We start from the raw sequence: 19,757 nt of genomic DNA, 5'->3' as shown, positions 1-19,757 counted from the left end.
CCTGAGCCTGCCCATGTTGCAGGCCAACTTCCAAGTCTTCTCCAGTCTGTATGAGACCATTATAGGGCCGAAGAACTCCCTATAGTCTCACAGCTCCCTGAAACTACTTCTGCTAGTGAGGGTGCGTCAGTGCACATTTTTACTCACCAGATGGTTTCACTTCAGGGCATCTATTGGCTGGAGATAACCTGTTGGTTCTCGCCCCATCCTACGTAGAAGACAAGTTGATAAGAGAGGGCCTGACCTCCCTTCAGGAGGCTATGTCTATGGAAGCCTCGGCCTGGTCAGCAGCCCACGTAGCTTCCTGGTTGGACTTATGGATGGCAGTGTATGGAAGACAGTCCACCTTTACAGCTCATTATCTGAAATACTGCACTATTAAATCCCTCGATACCTTCAAGATTGGTTGGTTGTGGCTGCACAGCGAAGGATTTGGCCATGACCAGGAACGCCCCCCACTCCATGCTGAATGGTAGAGTGCCCTTTCCGTATCCCATCTCCCCACTTCACAAGTATTTTTGGAATACCAGATGAAGTATTGATCAACCTTGATGAGTGTGATCATTCTTTGTGGTCCTATCCACTGGGGTAGATTCCTGCTTTTTGGAATGTTAGTTATGTTTATTCTCCGGATGGCCCCTTCAGTACAGTTCCCTACCTCCTTTTTACCTGTGTCACCTTTTCCCATCTCCTGAGGAGGAGTCTCCTAAGAAAGTAGTTCGTGGTAAGTAGATCGCATGGGAAAAAATAACATTCATAGAAATTTATATTTTTCCTAGCTATACTTAACACAAACTACTTTTGGTTTATTGTCTGTCCAACCTTCCCAGCGTGGTTCTATAAGTGGGTCTAGACATGATTCTTGTCAAATAGCAGTAACGGTGGTCTGTGGCCTACCTTGCCCCGAGTTGATCTTGGGGGCATATCCCTCTGCCTTGGTGGGCAGGTTGAAATCTGGGGGGAGGCCTACACAGATTTTTCTGGTTATGACTGGGAGATTCCCAGATCTCTTGAGGATGTAGTACATGGTAAGCATAGATATGAAAAATACAAATTACTAAGATTTTGTTATTTTCCATGCAAAAGTGTTCTTCAAAATTAAATATGAAAATATACCTCAATTTCATTACAGATATTTCCCAGAAAGCTGTCTATTCCACTATATGTGATGTAAAGAATACTAATGAAACAGAAGTCACATACAGAGTTCCTGCTTATGTAGTACAGGTTGGCATATCCTCAAATCAACCTTGTACTGCTGAAGAATGCGTGCAAGGTGAGGGATTTTTAATGTTTTTTCTTTTCTTTTTTATTGCACTGGTTACCCCCTTAATTTGCTACAAAGCGATGTTTCTGAAGTTTACTTGATTGATTGTGTTTGAGTTTAGCTTTACTACAGAGCTAGAATGTCTACAATGTAATCTATGAATAAATGTTCACTACAGCAAATTATCTGTAATAATATAGTACAATAAATCTTCTTTTGGTATAATTAATATCTCTCTCTCTCTCTCTCTCTCTCTCTCTCTCTCTCTCTCTCTCTCTCTCTCTCTCTCTCTCTCTCTCTCTCTCTCTCTCTCTCTCTCTCTCTCTCTCTCTCCATAATGCAGAAGTGTTAAGAAGGAGAAGTAGAGGATATTTAGAATTTACTAGGCATTATCATTATCATTATTATTATTATTATTATTATTAGCTAAGCTACCACCCTAGTTGGAAAAGTAGTATGCTATAAGCCCAAGGGCTCCAATAGGGAAAAATAACTCGGTGAGGAAAGGAAACAAGGAAATTAATAAACTAGAAGAGAAGTAATGAACAATTAAAATAAGATATTTTAAGAAGAGTAACATTAGAATATGTCTTTCAAATATAAACTATGAAAACTTAAAAAAAAAACAAGAGGAAGAGAAATAAAATAGAATAGTGTGCCTGAGTGTACCCCCAAGCAAGGCAACTCTAACCCAAGACAATGGAAGACCATGGTACTGAGGCTATGGCATTACCTAAGTCTATAGAACAGTGGTTTGATATTGGAGTGTTCTTCTCATAGAAAAGCTACTTACCATAGCTAAAGAGCCTCTTTTACCCTTTCCAAGAGGAAAGTATCCACTGAACAATTACAGTGCAGTAGTTAACACTGGAGCAACGAAGAATTGTTTGGTAATTTCAGTGTTGCCAGGTGTATGAGAACAGATGAAAATATTCAAAGAAAAGACCAGACTATTTGGTGTATGTGTAGGCAGAGAAAAAATGAGTCGTAACCAGAGAGAAGGATCCAGTGTTGTATTTTCAGGCCAGTAAAAGGACCCAATAACTCTCTATCAGTACAATAGTATCTAAATGGGTGGCTGGTGCCTTAGTCAACTTACTTCCTATATGGTGAGAATAGGGCAAAGGAAAGAATGGTCGGGGACACAGATTCGCCCCAAATTCGCCCCAGATTCGTACATGAGCCCGTGTACAGTCACAGGGCCAGACAAACAATAATTTCCGCTTTTATTCTAACCCCTTAACTACGCGGCATCGGATCCCCTGTTAGTAGCTGCATACAAGATTTGTCACCATCTGATATACATGCACATTTAATCAATGATAACATATTTCTATGCTTACCAGTATTTGTTTCACTGCTAATTACAGAATAATCTTTGTAAATGTTTGCTTTTTTATTGTATTTTATTCTAGTATGCCTGTAATTGGGGGAAGGGCCTTGGTATATGTATGTATGTGATTATTGTGGCAGGATGTTTAAAAAACAAGCCCCACACCCTGAATCTCACCTACTGACAATTGTCTCCACAAAACAAACTTTCCCCTTACGTTATCTAAAACCAGACTCTTAGACAAAAGGAGAAAAAAAAAATACCCTTAGAACTATATTTCTTAAAACTGAAATAATTAATACCAAAACCATCCACAATCAAAATACTTAAAACTAATCATAAACTTAATAAATTTACAATAAACTAACACCATTCACATAAAAAACCTTACAAACTTAAAATTAAACGTCACACCAACACCAATATTTGTTTGTGTGTGAACCTCTTTGTCCACACAAGGGCCAACAGTCTTTAATAGCCCAAAACCACAACTCTCCAGCAACCGGAACACTGTCAAATATCAATACGCATGTGCATTAAATGGTTTGGGTTGTGCGCGTTATCATCATCATCATTAATCGGAAATTCAATCAATCCGGGCTAGGTTGTTACAGCATCGTTATCATCAAGATCTACAGAGCAATCCAATCAGGTCCTTAAACAATCCAGGTCATGAATAATTCATTCCACATTCAAGAAAAAATCTCTCCAAAGGAAGAATTACGGCTCAAAAATAAACAAAAGACTTCCACGCTGGTCGAATCCAATAAATATCAAAATCCAGCGTGCACACACACACGCAACTGCCTCAAGTCGCAGTCAATCAAAAAAAGCATTCTCTCCGAAACAGTTACCATTGTCCTAACCTAGCTAAAAGTAAACAAACAACCTCATTTATACCAACAGTCTTTCTCACAACAAACAATTAATATACTAACTACCTTTCACTCACTGACACAATCTCTCTCTCTCTCTCTCTCTCTCTCTCTCTCTCTCTCTCTCTCTCTCTCTCTCTCTCTCTCTCTCTCTCTCTCTCTCTCTCTCTCTCTCTCTCTCTCTCTCTCTCTCTCTCTCTTTCTCTCTGGATTTGGCAAACAAAAAATAAATAAAAATAGATAAAAATTAATCCTCCACATCCCCCCCCCTTACTTTGCCAAACCCTACTACATTTACACACAACCACTTACATTATTTTTCTCATTACCCAGTTGCAGTCGGGAACGGGACCTCTACTCCGAGTAACTGGGCCTTCATACACTCTCTCATTCACTTCTTCCTTATCACAATCATTCGCTACATTAACACTCTTCCTATCTAAATCCCTAACATATAATATATCATGCACTATCTCATCTACCTCACCATCATCTTGCCCTAAAATCTCACTTATTTCCGTCAACAATTCATCCATTTCATCAAAACTATTTTCTACTTTAATAAACGATTCATTCTTACTACTTATCATGCTCTTATCTCTCATTCTCGCATCCGTCATACTTTCTTTTGCATCATCTAAGGAAAAATCACAGACACTATATGTATCATTCATACTCAGCCATGATTCATCTGTATTAACACATTTATCTTCAACACTCACCTGTACATTTACACCCTCATCATGCATATTCGTGTTCTTACTTATACCTATAAATTTCCCTTGCACTTTCTCCTCACTTAAAACTTTCAAACGCCTCTTTTTCCTATATTCAACTAACACTAATTGTTTATTTTCCAGCCCTAACTTCTCATACATACTAGGTTCATACTTACTCATTTCCAACCAATTCTTCATCCCATTCTCACGAACATTGATCCTATTCCTTCCACACACACAGGAGGACTCACCCAGCTGAACCCTCTTACACTCTAGTTTCCCGAACGTCCTGGCTGACCTAATCCCTTCTCCCTACATACTCTAGTTACATGCCCATCTACACCACATTCAGTACACTTACCCCGCGGCTCCTTGCACATTCTAGCATAGTGACCATCCTTACCACAATTACCACAAATCACATTCATACGATTACTACGACATCCACTCGCTATGTGCCCAGTCATACCACACCAAAAACATTTTACCCCTTTCTCTTTCTTGCACTCGCTAATTCTATGCCCTACCTCACCACATCCAAAACAAGCACCTAGAGCCCATCTACGTTCATTCTTCTTATGTCCTATTTTTCCACATCTATAACACTTCTCTTCACGGATATAACTACCTGACCTACCTCGCTGCGCACTAGCACTCCTATCCCTCCAAACCTGATTCCCTTGCCTAAACCCTTCATTTGTCCTTACAGGTATTCCCACACTACTCCCCCTAACACTCCTATCTACTACACTATCAGCTACCCTCATCGGTCCTCTCATAACAGCATCTCTAAATCTAACAAGTTCTGGCACACTTTCCTCCATTCCAGTTCTTACACTCACAGATTTGCTTTCTTTCATACACCTATCCAACTCGTAATTCTCAACTATCTCTAAAATATCATCTCATGTCAGTCTTTCTTTCGTCCACCTCATTTTCTCCTTCCGTTTCAAATTAATAAACTCAGCAACATTCTCAGGTACAATAGCCAAAAACTTCTTCATTAACTCCTTATTCTCGTTTATGCCTTCATCCCCATACTTCTTCCTAGCTTACGTTTCCAACCTACATACATACATCGATATCGCTTCTCCTACATTCATCCGTGCCTCATCAAAATCATTCTTACGCTTATACCTAACGCTCCCTTTCATATGTTTCACCTGCTCAATTATTCTCTTTTTCACACTTTCATAATCAACATCCCCTACACTCATTATTACACCTTACATCGTCAACAAATACCCAGTCAAATATTCTATTAACTCCCTAGCCCAAACTCTCTTACTATCACCATACTTATCCTGACAATATCTCTCATACTCCCTAAAAAAATCATACACATCCCTACTACTATTCTCATTGAACCTTTCACACCTCAGTACCTCTCTCATAAACACTGTCTTACAAACTCCAACTTCATTCTCACTATCTTCACTGCCTACTCCCTTGTTGCCTTCTTCCTCATTTGAATATAATCAATCCACTTCAACACTTAAATTCCTATCCTTAACCATTCCCTTCTTACCCTTTTTCTTACTTACCACTTTCACACATTCATGATCATCCTCACTCTCATACTGACCTTTCTTCTTTTCCCTCTTCTCATTACTTTTACCTTTCCTTTCATCTTTCCTCTCACCTTTCTGTTCATCCTTACTATACCTAGTCCCTTTAACTTCACTATCAGTATTACTATCACTATCACTTCCTTTCCCAGTATCACTTACCTTAGCCTTCTCTTCCACTATCAACCCTTTACCCAAAGCTGAGGACACTCCTCCGACTGCACCTTCACCCATGTACATTTTCATCATTTCCATTACCTGCCCCATCATAGCTTCCATTCATTCCTCATTCTCACGTATCCTTATCTCAACACCCTCTTCCACTCTCTCTACAGTTCCCTGAAGTTCCCTCAGTTTCCTTTGCATCTCCTCATTCTCACAGTTGAACCTCTCATTCTCTACTAACAACCTCTCTTTCTCAACTATCAACTTCTGCTCCCGGTCTTTATAATGCCGCAATTCCTCCTCCAAAGCCTTTAATTTGCCTTCCATTGTCATTAACCTTGAATCTAAATCCTAAATATAACCTTTGTGAAAGAGTCTGGTTCAATCCCACCTCGACTGTCCCTGTTCGGGCGCCAAAATAATGTGGCGGGATGTTTCAAAAACAAGCCCCACACCCTGAATCACACCTACTGACAATTGTCACCACAAAACAAACTTTCCCCTTACGTTATCTAAAACCAGACTCAGACAAAAGGACAAAAAAAAAACATATCCTTAGATCTATATTTCTTAAAACTAAATTAACACCAAAACCATCCACGATCAAAATACTTAAAACTAATCATAAACTGAATCAATATACAATAAACTAACACCTTTCACATAAAAAACCTTACAAACTTGAAATTAAACGTCACACCAACACCAATATTTGTTTGTGTGTGAACCTCTTTGTCCACACAAGGGCCAACAGTCTTTAATAGCCCAAAACCACAACTCTCCAGCAACCGGAACACTGTCAAATATCAATACGCATGTGCATTAAATGGTTTGGGTTGTGCGCGTTATCATCATCATCATTAATCGGAAATTCAATCAATCCGGGCTAGGTTGTTACAGCATCGTTATCATCAAGATCTACAGAGCAATCCAATCAGGTCCTTAAACAATCCAGGTCATGAATAATTCATTCCACATTCAAGAAAAAATCTCTCCAAAGGAAGAATTACGGCTCAAAAATAAACAAAAGACTTCCACGCTGGTCGAATCCAATAAATATCAAAATCCAGCGTGCACACACACACGCAACTGCCTCAAGTCGCAGTCAATCAAAAAAAGCATTCTCTCCGAAACATTTACCATTGTCCTAACCTAGCTAAAAGTAAACAAACAACCTCATTTATATCAACAGTCTTTCTCACAACAAACAATCAACACACTAACTACCTTTCGCTCGCTGACACAATCTCTCTCTCTCTCTCTCTCTCTCTCTCTCTCTCTCTCTCTCTCTCTCTCTCTCTCTCTCTCTCTCTCTCTCTCTCTCTCTCTCTCTCTGTGGATTTGGCAAACAAAAAATAAGTAAAAACAAATAAAAATTAATCCTCCATATTATTATTATTATTATTGTTATTACTTGCCAAGCTATAACCCTAGTTGGAAAAGTGGGATGCTATAAGCCCAGGGTCCCCAACAGGGAAATTTTCCCTAGTGAGGAAAGGAAACAAGGAAAAATAAAATATTTAAAGAACAGTAACAATATTAGAATAAATATTTCCTATATAACTATAAAAACTTTAACAAAACAAGATGAAGAAAAATTAAATAGAATAGTGTGCCCAAGTGTACCCTCAAGCAAGAGAACTCTAATCCAAGACAGTGGAAGACCATGGTACAGAGGCTATGGCACTACCCAAGACTAGAGAACAATGGTTTGATTTTGGAGTGTCCTTCTCCTAGAAGAGCTGCTTACCATAGCTAAAGAATCTCTTCTACCCTTACCAAGAGGAAAGTAGCCAATGAACAATTACAGTGCAATAGTTAACCCCTTGGGTGAAGAAGAATTGTTTGGTAATCTCAGTGTTGTCAGATGTATGAGGACAGAGGAGAATCTGTAAAGAATACACCAGACTATTCAGTGACTATGTAGGGAAAGGGAAAGTGAACTGTAACCAGAGAGAAGGATCCAATGTAGTACTATCAAGCCAGTCAAAGGACCCTATAACACTCTAGCGGTATTATCTCAACGGGTGGCTGGTGCCTTGGCCAACCTACTACCTAAATAACAGAAAAGTATGGCTCTTTCTTGTATTTTTCCATTGAAAAGTTCTTTCTTTTCATTGTGAGGTGATTATAAAAACATTGGAAACCTTTTTTGTTATATTTTACTCTTAACCCTTTCGCTAAAAGGTCGTGGATCCTCTACTGGAGCTCTTTACGAGATTTGTCATCATCCGATAAACTTGCTTATTTATCCTATAATAAGCTCTATTTCCTTGTTGATTTGTTTAACTGCTGAGTACAGAATAAGGTTTTCCAAAGTTTGCTTTATCCTCCAATGTATTTCACTCTAAACAACCGAAATGTTTTTCCATTCATTGGTTAGGGGTTATAGAATAATTTGGAAAAAAAAGGTTTTATGTAATTATCTCTAAATCATGGTAAAGGACTATGGTTTTGTGTAAAAAAAACTTTGTATTCATTGAAGTAATTATGTTATTCTGTTATAATTTCACGACAAATAGCCGTCAAAAGATATAAAACTACTTGTTAGTCATAATGAACTTTACGTTGTATAGAAATGTAAAAAAGATATCCTTTTATTTCCTTTGACACAAGAAATATTCCATAATTTATTATTATAAGGTACGGTAAAGCACTTAAATTTACTGTATGTGTAAAAATATGTTATATATTTATTTAAGTGACTGTTATTCCATAATAATTCCACTATAAATAGCCATCGAAAGATATAAAACTACTCAACAGTAATAATGGAATTTACATTATACAGAAATATAATGAAACTATCCATTTGTTTCCTTCGACGCAAGAAGTATTCTATAATGTATAATTTATAAGGTACAATAAACAAATGCAAATCCCAAAAAAACTGTTGACAAAAGATATATATATGAGAGAGAGAGAGAGAGAGAGAGAGAGAGAGAGAGAGAGAGAGAGAGAGAGAGAGAGAGAGAGAGAGAGAGAGAGAGAGAGTTCATTAGACATGAGGTTTGTTCGTTTGTTTGTGATTCCACCTTGCATGTGACTGTGACTATGAACTGGATTATTTCTTTTTTGGGTATTTCACGAGCTAGAAAATACTGTAGACTGCGCATGTAAGAACACGACGAGAACTGCGTAGAAATGGTAGAATGGCAATAAATGGAAATAATCATAATAGGCTAACTTTTACTCATAAAAGCAATGAACAATACTAATATGAAATATATAAAACATGAAGATATTATATTGTAGAAATGATAGTTGAAAAAAAAGGAATGAAATAAGAAAAAAAGATAAATCTTGTCTTCTGTCAACTATTTCCTTTACTGGTAATGGTAAGTTTTTGCCTCGTGGGTGGGACAGGGATACATTCTCTGGGATTATGAACACTGTGACAACATAGAAAAACAATAAAATAGACCTTAGATTTTCATGAATAAGGACTGGAATTGCAAGTATTTTTGGGTTAGTGATGAGGTTGGATGTGAATATACTAAAATAGACCTTATATAATCGTGAATAAGGATTAGAACCGCAAGTATTTTGGCTGGTGGTAGGATGACAGTCTCCCAATTGGGGTTTTGGGGGAGGGGGAGTTGAGTAATACCTAAGGTAGGGAATTTCGCTATTGGCTAGAGAGAGTGGTGTGATTATTTCATGGTAACATAAAAAGACTAAAATAGCTCTTATATATTCAGAAAATAAAGGCTTGAATTCCAAAAAACTTGTTTAGTATCTGAAGACAGGAGGAGAGAAGAGATTCTATATTGAAATTTCCCCAAGTGTGACCTTGTGTGATATACTCTTTTGTAGCTTATAAAAATTATTATGATAATGATAATAATAATAATAATTTTAAGGATGATACTAATGAAGGTGACGTTATCCCGACATCATCATGTGTACTACCAGTCATGTTTTGACGTGTATTGACGTCAACGGAATAAAGGGGTTAAATAATAGTAAAGTATTGCAATTCTATTTGTAAAACAGCTGTATATTTTAGTCAAGTGATTATGAAAGATAGAGAACACTTTCATAGGTAGCCGTGGAAAGATATAAGACAACTCATCGGTAACACACCATACTTAATACTGAAATATAAATATATATACAGTACATGTTTTTGTTTTATCACTAATACAAACCCTTTTGCTATTTATTTGGGAATATACTTTAGACGAAGCTGGAGGACTAGCCATAAGAGTTTTAGCTAGGTATAACTATTCACCGCTAGTTAGCAAGGCCGTAGGAAGTAGTACCGGCTGCCCTGCTCACACGCACACCTGTGTTCTATCGTTACATTTGTTTTTAGCTTGGAGGAGTGAGGACATTTCGTTCACTCTCCTCCTGTTAACAAGCTGGACTTATGACTTTACGCCTGGAGACTATCCAGCGTCTCCTCTCTCAGAAGGGCTTTTCACGACAAGTTGCGGAGAAAATGTATGGATACTTGCGTAAGTCCTCAGTCTCAGTCTACCAGGCAAAACAGAGAGTCTTCTGTGGTTGGTGTCATGGAAGGAATATCTCTCTTTTTAATGCCTCTATACTAATAACGGAGTTCCTTGTATACCTTCGGGGAGAAAGCTCCTTTCAGTCTCTGCGGTGAAAGGCTATCGCGCAGCCTTGAGCCTCGCCTTTAAGCTGAAAGGAGTTGACATTTCCTCTTCGTTGGAGCTTTCTTTACTTATACGGAGTTATGAGATCACTTGCCCTCAATCAGAGATTATGCCTCCTCCTTGGAACGTGGTTTGCTTTTTGAGATCCCTAAAAGGACCTCCCTACGAACCATTACGCCATACAACTGACCAAAATCTCACTTTGAAGATGGCGTCCCTGCTCGCTTTAGCTTCGGCAAAGAGAGTCAGTGAACTTCATAGCCTCTCGTATGATATCACCCATTCAAGGGGATGGGGGGAAGTGACACTCAGCTTTGTCTCTGAGTTTATTGCCAAGACTCAAAATCCGGGGGTATTGGACCCGGGATTCGGGCCCTTACAGATTGCGAATCTCTTTTCTGTAACTAATGACCCAGATTAGTTGTTACTATGCCCAGTGAGGAGTTTGAGATACTATCTTAAGCACAATGCAGCAACACAGCCCTGACTAACACCTCTGTTTCTTAGCTCTGGGAGGGTAAAGAAAAGGATCACTAAGAATACTGTCTCATCCCAGATTCGCCAGGTGATGTAAGGAGCCTTGGCTCCTGATCCTTCTCCGACTCAACGACCTGGAGCCCATGATGTCAGGGCCAATAGTACGTCCTTGGTATTTAAACGCAACTTTTCCGTGTTGCAAGTACAGTGGTACCTCTACATACGAATTTAATCCGTTCCACAACCGACTTCGGATGTAGAAAATGTTCGGATGTAGAAACGAATTTTCCCATAAGAATACATTGAAATAGGATTAATCCGTGGTTGAGCCCAAAAACCTATGATAACTCCTTAATAAATTACTACACATAATTACACATGACAATATGCACTCTAAATTAGATAATAGACATGTAAAAAAGAATAATTATCAAGAAATAGTAAATAAGAAACGGGTTTTTAGCGTCACTTTACCTTAGAAAGTCCAGCGCAGGTGTTGGTCTTGCTACGCAGAGAGGAGACGGACGGGCGGCGAGGAGGTAGAGAGGTTGACTACTATAAACGTACACTACCGTAACTTATTCTAACTTACACTAATTGAACTTATTTATTTTTTTTATTTTTATATTTTATATTTTTTTTTATATTTTCTTTTTTTCTTTTTGATGATTAATTTTAATCACTTTCACTCTACACTTAAAATTTATTGAATTTATTTCTCTTCAATCTTTGCCGTTTTCTTTGTTTCACTTTCTTTCGCTTCACTCTTTGCCGTTTTCTTTGAACCACTTCCTTCCTCTTCATCACGAGTTCGCTTCGTAGTTTTTTTAAAGAAGCTATCGATAGAAAGTTGCTTGGTACAGCTTTTCAGAATGTTTCGAAAATAAGTTAGGGAAACATCATCAAACTGCGCAACTACACGACAAACCTGCAATTTTTGTGGATGGTATTTGTCGATGAAGTCGACCACGTCTTGATATTTTCCTAACACCTCTTTTATTGGCGCCGAACCTAACACATGTTCTACCTCCTCGATCCCTTCCTTGTCATCACTCATGTGCTCAGACATAGCATGGAGTTCCTTGAGCTCCTCTGTAGTAAGTTCGTTGTGATGTTCTTTTGCAAGTTCACTCACACGGACGCCACGCTCATGCTTTTCAATAATTCCTTGCTTTACTTCTAAAGAAAGCATTTCCTTATTCCTTTTCTCACCACTACCACTACCACTTGCGAAACTAAGCCTTTTAGGACCCATGATTTACGTAAAATACCGTAAAAGGATGAACGTAAAAAACCACGATTAAAACACAGTTAATAGCAGAACGCACAGGGCACAACCACACGAAGCCGACGAGAACAGAGGAATGTCCCAAGCCACGCTAATTGAGGGTCCCTCCGAGGTAGAAATGCTGCCTTCTATCGGCGGAAATAAAAAATACATCCGGCGCTATGAGTACCATCTACGTGCACGGGTATTATTTACTTCTGGTGTCGAAAAAAAATTCGGGTGTAGAGTAGGAACGTGTTCGAATTGTACTTCGCGTGTCGAAAAATTCGGATACAACCGGTACGATGAAAATTGCTTACTTCGTGTGTCGAAATAAAATTCGGGTGTAGAGTCGAAAAATTGCTCGAATTTTACTTCGGATGTTGGAAAATTCGGATGTAGATACGTTCGTGTGTAGAGGTTCCACTGTACTGTATTACAAGTGGATGTGTGCAAGAGACAAAATACCTTCACAGCCCATTATCTAAAAGACGTGACCCACAGGAGGTTCGATACTTTTACTATCTGTCCTGAGATGGCTGCTCAATAAGTGGTTTAAGAATACCTCAGGCTCCCTGATGGACAAATAGCAGTTGGTTGAGGACATTGGTTACCCAGGTTAAGACTGAGATGAATGAGAGTACAGTATGTCTGGCTTTTCCTTTCTTAATCTTCCCTTCCCTTGGGGTACAGCACCATGGGTCCCGTTGCAAGCTGGCTTCAACCTCTGCAGGTAATTATCACTTCCCTTTTGTAATCTAGTATAAGTCTTAAATTTATATACTGTCCATGTCCCCATTGTTTCCTGCATGGTAAGCAATGAGAAACCTCTTGCTATTCCTATATAAACTTGAAATGTGTTCATAGAAGATGACAAACTTTCATTACATTGAATTGCTCAGGCTGGTATTATAATCACTTTGTATATTTTAGCGAGGTGTTAAAGTTTTTCCCTAGACCACAGTCATATACTTTACTAGGTAAAACCTGGTTAATGTCCATGCCAGAATTAGGCCTTCCACCCACCTAAGAGTGAGTCATCCAAATAAATAATAGAAAGTTTGTTAGTATGGGGACAAATGACAAATTCGGAGATAATTTGTATTTTTCACTAACTAATACAAAGCTGTAGTTATTTATATAAATTGACCCGCCATCACCTGTTCCCCATAAGTCCTACCTGCAATCATAAGTGATGTAGCTCACAGTTGTGAGAGTGTATATAGAAGTTGCTGGGTACCCCCCTGCTACCCCAGCTTACCTACTCAACTGGTTAGGCAGTGTTGCCACCTCGCACTTTAAGTCTAATGGCTACTCTCCAGCTTCACCAAAAGAATATCCAAATAAATAACTACAGGTTTGTGTTAGGTTAAAATACAAATTATCTCCGAATTTGTCATATTTGTTCCATCCCCATTTCCCCTAACGAGGTGGGAATTGGGCAATGTTCAATGGCTTGTTCAGGAAAGTCTTAGAACTCTTTGAATTCTTATCTCGACAAGTCACAGTGCTTATTTATCACACAATCACACGGGTTGTTCAGGCCACTAATACGTGTACATGCACAGAAGTTTAGCGAGGTGTCAAGGTGATTCCTCTATAAGAGTTTGTGTAGCACGGAGGAACACTCCTGGTCAAAAACCAGCCTGTTGGTTAGGACTTCCACCCACCTTAGTGTGAGTCTTCCCTAATAAAGGGATTTTAACGAAGGAAAAATCTATTTCTGGGCGAGGAACCTGTGTCGCCCAGTGAAATGCTCCTTAAAGCACCATTTCAAAGGTATAAATACTGCTAAATATACCTAAGAAAAAAGTTGCATGGAATGTTAGGAATATATCCAGCTCGCTCACACCTAAAGGGTGTCGGTATAAAAACTGGGGCGAGTGATACCACTACCAGAGATCCTTTTCCAATTAGACTTCTCCCTCCTCAAAATCGCCCGTTACTACGAGGTGCCGTTCACTACAGCTACTTAACCCCCCCCCCCCCCCCACCACCACCACCACCACTACCTATCCTTCTCCCATCATTCCTTGTTATACAAATATGTCCCGCACCTATCCCCCTGCAAGTCCTGCCTGCAATCAAAAGTGACAATAGGACACAGTTGTGTGTTTGTGTGAGCGAGGTAGCCAGTACTACCTCTTCCCCTCTCGGCTGACTAGCGGTGGGTAGTAATATCTCCCTAAAAGTAAGTGCCACTAAGTACAGATGGGTAGACGAGTTTTGCGTGGAGCTCCGTTCAACATTCGCCCTGAGCCGTGTTTCAGCTTTTTTTTTTTCTCTCTCAGAGTATCATTTGAAAGATATTAATTAATCTCATGGAGGGACCAAAGTGAGAAGAAAGAGTACATCATGTCTGCCCCTACAGTAACTTGGGGGGGAAAAATATTAAACAAAAATTGAAAAAAGGGCAACATATGATTCTTTTATAATGTCTTTCTAAGTTATATACCAAATTTCAATGCTATACCTTTAAAACTAATGGAGAAGATAGAATTTGAAGGTCAATAAGTATAGTTTTGAGATAGGGGCATTCAAAGTTTTGCTTTTATTCTTATCAAAGAAAATATTAATAAATCATGATTATTATGAATTTTCTGTTCCTTTTTTATATTAATAAACCAAAACAAAGTTATTTACCATAATTCAATCATAAATCAAGATACTTTTGCTTAATATCTTGCTTCTTTAGGCGAGACGGTTGCTCCTACATCATCTTTCTCCTTCACTAACTCCGCTAATATCGTCGATATTACCCATTTCTGAACTTTTATTAGAGCAAATTTTTTTCTTCCTTATATCAGCGAAATGTTAAAATTGTCTTTTCTTCTTTTGCATGATGAAATTCTTGCCAAAAACCAAGAAAAACAGATGTAAAGAAGAGTGAAAATCAGAGGTCAAACTCAGACGTGTACTCTTTATGAGGTTTTTGGCTAGGACTGAATTCTGAAGGGTGTAATTACCATATAATACTTTGTCTTTTGACACATGGAATCTATGCAGATGCCATTGCTCAGAATTTATTTTATATTAGAATTAATAATTATCAAAATTTTTGATAACAGAAGAAATACTTTATTTTCTTGTAGGGAACAATGTTTTTGGTTTATTTAGTTACTTTTATTAATTACCCTGTAACTAAGTTACTTTTATTAATTACCCTGTAACTATGAAAGTATAAGGAATTTTGACAAAATATTTCATATACGCATTTTCCATTGTCATGCAAAGCTCAGTGAAATTTTTTCAGGGTTTTGTGTTCTTCCTCTACCCCCATATATTGGGATACCGGCGGGCCCCTTAAGGTCCCACTACTGTATCGACAATATGTGTACCTACAAATAACAAGTACAGTGATACCTCTACCATAAGATCTTAATTTGTTCCAGAAACTACTTCGTATGTTAAAACGATCGTATGTTGGAGCAAATATTCCCATAAGAATACATGGTAATTGATTTAATTCGTTCCTCAGCCTAAAAACCCATAATAAATCCTTAATAAATAGCTACACATAATTATACGTGACATTAATACAATGCCTGTATAATAAATACATATTACAAACCAAAAAAAAGAACATAATAATGAAATAATAAATAAAAAACGGGTTGTAATGTAACACTTTACCTTAGCGACAGGCCAGCGCAGGTGTAGGGACTTCTACGCAGGAGGAAACGGAAGATCAGCGAGGAGGTAGGGACGGTGACTTTGTACAATAACGTGTACGATAACTAACACTAACTTACACTACTACGTAAACTGTAACTTAACTTAGCTTAATTTTTTTTTTCATTTTTATAATTTTATATTTTTTTTTACATTTTTTCTTTTCTTATTTTTAATTTTCATCACTTTCACTCGATTCGGTCTTCCTTTTCTTTGCTTCACTTTCTTTCTTTTCATCATGATCACTGATTTAATGGCTGACTTCTGCTTTATGATTGTCGAGATCGTCGACATATTCTAGCCATATTGTTTAGCGAGATCGCTAACACGTACACCTCGCTCATGCTTTTCTATGATTTCCTGCTTTAATTCTAATGAAAACATAGACTTCCTCTTTTTCTCACCACTGCTACTACTTCCTGAACCGAAACTAAGCTTTTTAGGACCCATGATTATGGAACACAGAAAACAACACGTGAAAAGGCAAGATAAAAAACTGTTAAAACTGAGCGAATAGAGAACAACCACACGATGCGCACGCGATGAGAGGACTGATCAAGGTGACGCTCGATTGGCGTCCCTCCGATGTGCTGTCGTCTAGCGGCGTCAACAACAAACTACGCTGCACGCTTTCGAGAAAATTCCACGGGTAAGCGTATTGTTTGCGTCGTATGTTGGAGCAACACTTCGTATGTTGAGACAGAAATTTGGTCGAATTTTACTTCGTATGTTGGAAAATTCGTATGTTGGGACAATCGTATGTAGAGGTATCACTGTACTGTAGTTAGGTTTCATTGTATGACCCCCCCCAATTTTAGCCCATGAAAAGGGATTTTATATAACTCCATTCTCATGCCAGTCCTTTTTTTGAGAAACCAAATTACAATAGAATAACCTCCGTTACTCCATTTCTTTAGTCCATCTTCTAGTTCAATAGGTTATAAAATGAAAGAAAATGATGAAAGTAACATTTATAATCATTGCATAAACCCATACAGCCACAGTATCAACCAAATAAAAACCAGCTGTTTTGCCATGAACAGTCAAATCAGATAACAGTTGTTTAGCGCATATTTTATTCATTGTACGATAGTAAAAAATTCCCATAGTTTTTACAAAATTAAGTAGCATAAGTGACATTTTTTTTTTATGCTGTACCCTTATTTGCTATGGAGAAAAAATGAAGAAAATATACTTCCAAATAATACACAAGATATAGCTGTAGGCAATAAAACAATGTTCATAGCTGCTGTTCTGTTTGGAATCAGGGAAAGCTCTATCCAATGTAAATGCTGAATACAGAAGATGGTGTTACAAACTGACTGAAAACCAAAAAAAAATGTTTAGTTATAACACAGTACAGTAATACCTTGAGATATGAGCTTAATGCGTTCCGGGACCCAAGCTCGTATGTCAATTCGCTCGTAACTCGGATCAATTTTTTCCCATATAAAATAACTAAAACAAAATTAATCCGTTCCCACCCTCTAAAAAAACACCTAAAAACAGTATACGTATTACATTGGAAAAACATGTTTTTAATTGTTCTAATTCACAACCTACGCCCCCAAAATAACAAATACCTATGTACTGGTTATGATCCTCAATAAAATGTGACATTATTATGTAGTTCTTACCTTCGAGACAGACGGTAGCGGCTAATGGTGGTGTGTGCGGAGAAGGAGGGAGAGAGACTTTACAGCAACACATTTGGTACGCTACACTTTTGTAACACTATGTAACATAACTTAAACTTTAATTTTAACTTAAATGAAATTAGCTTACTGTACTCACATTCAAAAATAAATGTTAATCTTACGTTACACTAAACGTAATTCTAATTTTGTTTTCATTTTCATTCTTTTACTATTCTTCTTCCGGCTGGCTCTTTTTGCCTCGCTTTTTGACTCGCTTTCACCTTCGCTTTTTGCCGGCCTTTTTAAAAGGAACCTATCTAGGGATGTTTGCTTTTGTCTCCCCTTCCATATGTTACGAAAATGACATACGCAAGTGTCGTCACTAAAGGCTAACGCGCGACCACAAGCCAACCTGTCCGGGTGCCTCTTTTCCATAAAATCAGAAAACTCCTGCCACTTCGCTAACATGTCTCTGATTTCCGTCATAGAAAGGCGGCCCTCATCTTCCACCTCCTCCTCGCTACTGAGCTCCTGCAATACCTCCTAATGTTGCATCTTCTGGAGCTCAATCAATTCCTGTGTCGTGAGCTCTTGATGCTCCTCGACAAGGGTGTTCACGTCTGCCTCATCTACCTCCAGCCCCATGGACTTTCCAAGAGACACGATTTCATCTACCACAATAGGTTCGGGGTCATCAGGGTCTGGCGTAACGAACCCTTCAAAGTCCCTCTCAGCGATGGAAGCTGGGCACAATTTCTTCCACGCTGAATTAAGAGTTCTTCGTGTGACACCCTGCCATGCATCGTCAATAATTTTTAAGCAATGGACAATATTGAAATGTTCCTTCGAAAATTCTCGAAGGGTGAGATTGGCGTTGTCTGTGATATTGAAGCATTTCTTGAACAAATGCTCTATGTACAGTTTTTTAAAGTTGGAAATTACTTGTTGGTCCATGGGCTGGAGGAGTGGCGTGGTGTTGGGCGGGAGATAAAGGACCTTGATGAACCTGTACTCATCAAGACTGTTCTCTTCGAGACCAGGAGGGTGACCAGGGGCATTGTCGAGGACCAGGAGACATTTCATTGGCAGGCTTTTCTTGGCCAAATATTTTTTGACTACCGGACCAAAGCACAGATTAACCCATTCTGTGAAGAAATGCCACGTAACCCAAGCCTTAGCATTAGCGCGCCACTTCACTTGCAGTTGTTCTTTCAAGATCCTTTGGCTCTTGAAAGCACGTGGGTTTTCTGAGTGGTACACCAACAGTGGCTTGACCTTACAGTCACCGCTGGTATTGGCACGCAAGGCTAGAGTTAACCGGTCCTTCATGGGTTTATGGCCCGGTAGTCTCTTCTCTTCTGCCGTGATGAATGTCCTCCTGGGCATCTTCCAGAAAAGGCCAGTTTCATCACAGTTGAACATTTGTTGGGGGATGTATCCTTGTTCTGTAATAACTGAGGCTAAGGTTTTGACGAAGTCCTCACGGCTTTCGAGTCTGAACTTGCTGCTTCCCCATGCTTCACAACCGAGTGTATCCCCGTCCGTTTTTTTAAATTATCTAACCAGCCACGACTGGCTTTGAAGGTTTCCGCTGGCGTCGAAGTCTCCCCTCTCTCAGCTGTGTGCTTTCAAGTCATTGTAGGTTCTGCTGGCCTTTTCACAGATGATAAGTCTCTGTCACGCTATCTCCCACCAACTGTTTCTCCTTTATCCATATTAAAAGAAGCCTCTCCATCTTGTCATGGATATCACTGCGCAGCTTAGAAAGGATGGTTAGCCTTTGGAAGACTTGGTGCTCTTTGTAGCATCCTTCTGCTTGAGGATGGTACATATTGTTGATGTACTCCTCTAATATTGGTGAGCCAGCTCAGTCACTCGTACACCACTCATGTTTTTCGATTATTTCATGCTTCATCTCGATTGTCATCATACGCTTTTTATTTTCACTACCCTTGTTTGCTGTCGCTTGCTTTGGACCCATTGCTTATTCACTTAATTCTGTACTGATTAACGCAAAAAACACGTAAAAAATGCACTATGGCCGATGCTCGGAGATAACTTTACGCGACGGAGATCCGACGAAAGAGCGAGGGATGCTGTCCTGATGAGCAGCCTCTTGCACACTTGGCCACCTACCGGCCGCATAGGTAAACTC

The 19,757-nt window shown here is 38.8% G+C and overlaps 1 protein-coding gene across 5 annotated transcripts in view; it reads left to right on the top strand.

The window, feature by feature from the left end:
• Positions 1-19,757, top strand: part of LOC137622931 (uncharacterized) — a 615,385-nt gene that overhangs the window by 531,622 nt on the left and 64,006 nt on the right. For all 5 annotated transcript variants that reach the window (XM_068353504.1, XM_068353501.1, XM_068353500.1 and 2 more), the window contains one exon: positions 1,133-1,276. In XM_068353504.1, coding sequence (XP_068209605.1) covers positions 1,133-1,276 — 144 coding nt within the window. The remainder of the gene's footprint in view (positions 1-1,132; positions 1,277-19,757) is intronic.

This window comes from Palaemon carinicauda, chromosome 30 (genome assembly GCF_036898095.1).
Source record: "Palaemon carinicauda isolate YSFRI2023 chromosome 30, ASM3689809v2, whole genome shotgun sequence".
NCBI classification, from domain to species: Eukaryota; Metazoa; Arthropoda; class Malacostraca; order Decapoda; family Palaemonidae; genus Palaemon; species Palaemon carinicauda.
This window is presented reverse-complemented; position numbering and strand designations above follow the sequence as displayed.